This window comes from Sphaeroforma arctica (genome assembly GCF_001186125.1).
Source record: "Sphaeroforma arctica JP610 unplaced genomic scaffold supercont1.217, whole genome shotgun sequence".
Taxonomy (NCBI): domain Eukaryota; class Ichthyosporea; order Ichthyophonida; genus Sphaeroforma; species Sphaeroforma arctica.
Window position 1 is genome coordinate 41,952 of NW_014040341.1, and position 3,169 is coordinate 45,120.

Sequence of the window (3,169 nt, forward strand, 5' to 3'; positions counted from 1 at the left end):
GTAGTACTCTATATATATATATTATATATATATATATATATATATATATATCACTATTAATATAATATATTTGTTAATACTACTACTATATATATGTGTGTGTGTATGTGTGTGTGTGTGTGTGTGTGTGTGTGTGTGTGTGTGTGTGTGTTTGTGTTTTGTTAATATGTTAAATTCATATGCGCATCTATACGTATGTATATAGCCATATATATGTGTTCGTATCCGAGGACGTGCATTCGTATCCATATCGATTTCTGTTCAAGGAGTATGATTTTTGTCGAGACATCCGCACATTCATGAGGTGAACTTGTCTAGGTGTGCATATCACTTGCTAAGTCTGAAATTGTCTACTGGTTCACCGGTATCACACACTTAAGCTTTCCTTGTGCAACTAGCATTTATGTCTCTTGAATCTGCCTTCGTGATGTGTGAAGATATCAGACTTCGGTGTCAATCGCATGGCCAATGGCGCCCGTCAATGTATATCAAATGCATATCATTACATTGTGTCAAACTCTTATACGACTGTTCAATATGCATACTCATACCTGAGTCACTGCATGCGTTTTGTGTGCATCCTGAGGTTCGATATCCACTACTGTCGAACCCGAAGTCTATTCGTTGTGGCTATAACCGACCGTTGTGCACATCCTATCGATACATGGCTCTGGCGCCTATGCCGTTGCGCTGTTCTATCTTTAACTCGATCGCACCATGACCCCGTGACTCGTCGCCACGAAAGCGTACAGCACTGTAATACGTTTGAGACGAGTTTAACAATCAGGTTGCACTTCCGGAAGCAACTTGGCATTAGTTGTGTTGGCGAATCCGTTCTTGAATCTCAATTGTGCGCGGAGGTATAGACTTACGCAGCCAACGTTCGCTCCACTATGGCTGTACTGAGTACGTGCACAATTCTATATCTCAATCCGATACAGACTCCGACCAGGATAGCAGACACTGAAAGCCCTAAACCCGAAAATCCCACTCCGGCCGCAAATAAATCTAATACAGCCCAAAAAAGCCAAATCAAGACATCCACACAAGCGCCTTCATACGTGAAGATGGCCAAGAAGAACACAAGCAATCCATTTGCATTTGCCGCAGCTGGTAAGGCTGGAAAAGCCAAGGCCAAAAAGTCCGCCAAAAATACGGGCAAGCTCACAAGTTTTTTCGGTATATACCTATCTGCTCACACGAGGAGTTGCTTGTGGTGTGTAGATATTGGTTGAATGATTATATCAACCTCTGCCCTTTTGCGACTCGTGTGAATATTGTATGTATTGTATATACTTGCCAATATATGAGCTCTATGGTTCCCAGTTGGTAGGTGAGGGGCGTCTGTTAAAGTGCAAGTGTATGAGCGCAAAACGATACCGTCCACCACATTACTTACAGTTAGTTCATTGGCCTGCTCGTCTATAATATTGCCTACATGCGATGGTGTGTTGTCGTTTTCTCGGATACATTTGTTCACGCGTAGGCATAAGTCACCGTCAGCTACACTCTCAAACAGTTTAGTACTACGCACCAAGACCGATTGAATAGCATCTCCCGAGAATGCTGGTCATGGTATTTTTAAAAATCGAGCTTGATTTCATGCAGTAATGGCAGCACAACTTTATAATTCTAAACACCTAAAACCTCAAAACCCATATAAATCTATATAGCGGCCAAAGATAGCGGCAAGGCTGCTGCGAACGAAACCAGTGAGAAGGAGACTGCAAAAACGAAGTCGGAGAGTGTCGAGAATGCGCCTGTTACATCACCTACAACGAAGAGCAGTATCGTTGTTAAAACAACCGAGACAGACACTCCTAAATCAGCTGATAGCCACACAACCAAAACTACTGCTAGTGTGAGTGTGGAGAATGGTGTTAGCGTGCAAGAAAAGATGAAAGAGTCTATTGCCACAACAAAAGGTACGCTTAAGAATGTTTCAGTAGATGAAAGTGATCTCAAGGCAGTCACACCGGTGAAAGGGGAAGACTACGACCCCACGGCTGTCAAGTATCATCCCATTAAGAGCGCGTGCTGGGCGAAGGGGAAAGAGTATGTATATTTCCGTTCAATGCGTATTGTATACGTGCGAGGGGCATTTATATATATATATATATGTATGTATGTACGTATTCGTGTCCACGCATTTGTATCTGTGAGTGCGTGTGTGTATGGTTTATCCCATCAATGGAATTGGTCCGTGTAGTTTCTTCGTTTTCCGTATGTCAGTGGGTGGCTACGTTCAAGTGTGCGTAGTGCATATTCATAGAGTACGCATGTATTGGTATACATGAGTCTGTGTGTAGGTACAGGTGTGTATGGTGCACGTTAAGGTAATGCGCCATGTTTTAGTATATGCCACTGCATGTTTTGTGTATGATACTCGCCCTGTCCATAGAACTTCATTTATTTTCCTTGTTTCTCACTTCAATAGCGTGCCGTTTCTGGCTGTCTGCAAAGTGTTCGATGCAATTGAGAACGACTCCGGTCGCCACGCCAAGCAGAACATATTGTCTAATCTGTACAGATCCATCATAGTACTGTCGCCCGAACAACTGGCCGACACTGTTCACCTTACCATGAACCGGGTATGTGTGCGTAGGTGTCAGTGAATACACCCTTAGTTGACCACAGATACATGTATATGTGTAAGTACTTACATTCTTAACATCCATATTTGTACCTGGTGTATTCGTAAGTTTCGGTACCCAAACAGTCCAAGATACAGTTTCTTCCTCTATGAATTGTATCGATCTACGTGTGCACTATAACGCTCCTTTCAGAACTGCGCCAACGTACGATACATCTTCTGTGTGTCAGTGTTGGTATGTCTGATTTCGCCTATTGCTGCGCTCTTGTGTGCGCATGTACACATGTGCGTTTATGCACGTGCTAAGTGTTTGTGTGCTTCTATTTTCTGCACGCTTGGGTATTGATGTTTCATATTTTTCACACAATATGTACGCCGATAGTATTCATAACCGATCAGCTTTGTTGATTATGTTACAGTCTCGTAAATCAGCCCTACCGACCATATATTATGTATACCTGCATAGTTTTGCGTAGTTATCCATCTTTGATGTTTACCTACACATACATTTACAAATCTACCCATATATATATATGTGTGTGTGTGTGTGTGTGTGTGTGTGTGTGTGTGTGTGTA

General features: G+C 42.4%; 1 protein-coding gene across 1 annotated transcript in view; it reads left to right on the top strand.

Moving 5' to 3' along the window:
* Window positions 1-3,169, top strand: part of SARC_04032 (hypothetical protein) — a gene marked incomplete at its 3' end in the record, with an annotated part of 4,153 nt that overhangs the window by 685 nt on the left and 299 nt on the right. The window contains exons 2-4 of the mRNA XM_014302154.1: window positions 942-1,179; window positions 1,674-2,055; window positions 2,438-2,591. Coding sequence (XP_014157629.1) covers window positions 942-1,179; window positions 1,674-2,055; window positions 2,438-2,591 — 774 coding nt within the window. The remainder of the gene's footprint in view (window positions 1-941; window positions 1,180-1,673; window positions 2,056-2,437; window positions 2,592-3,169) is intronic.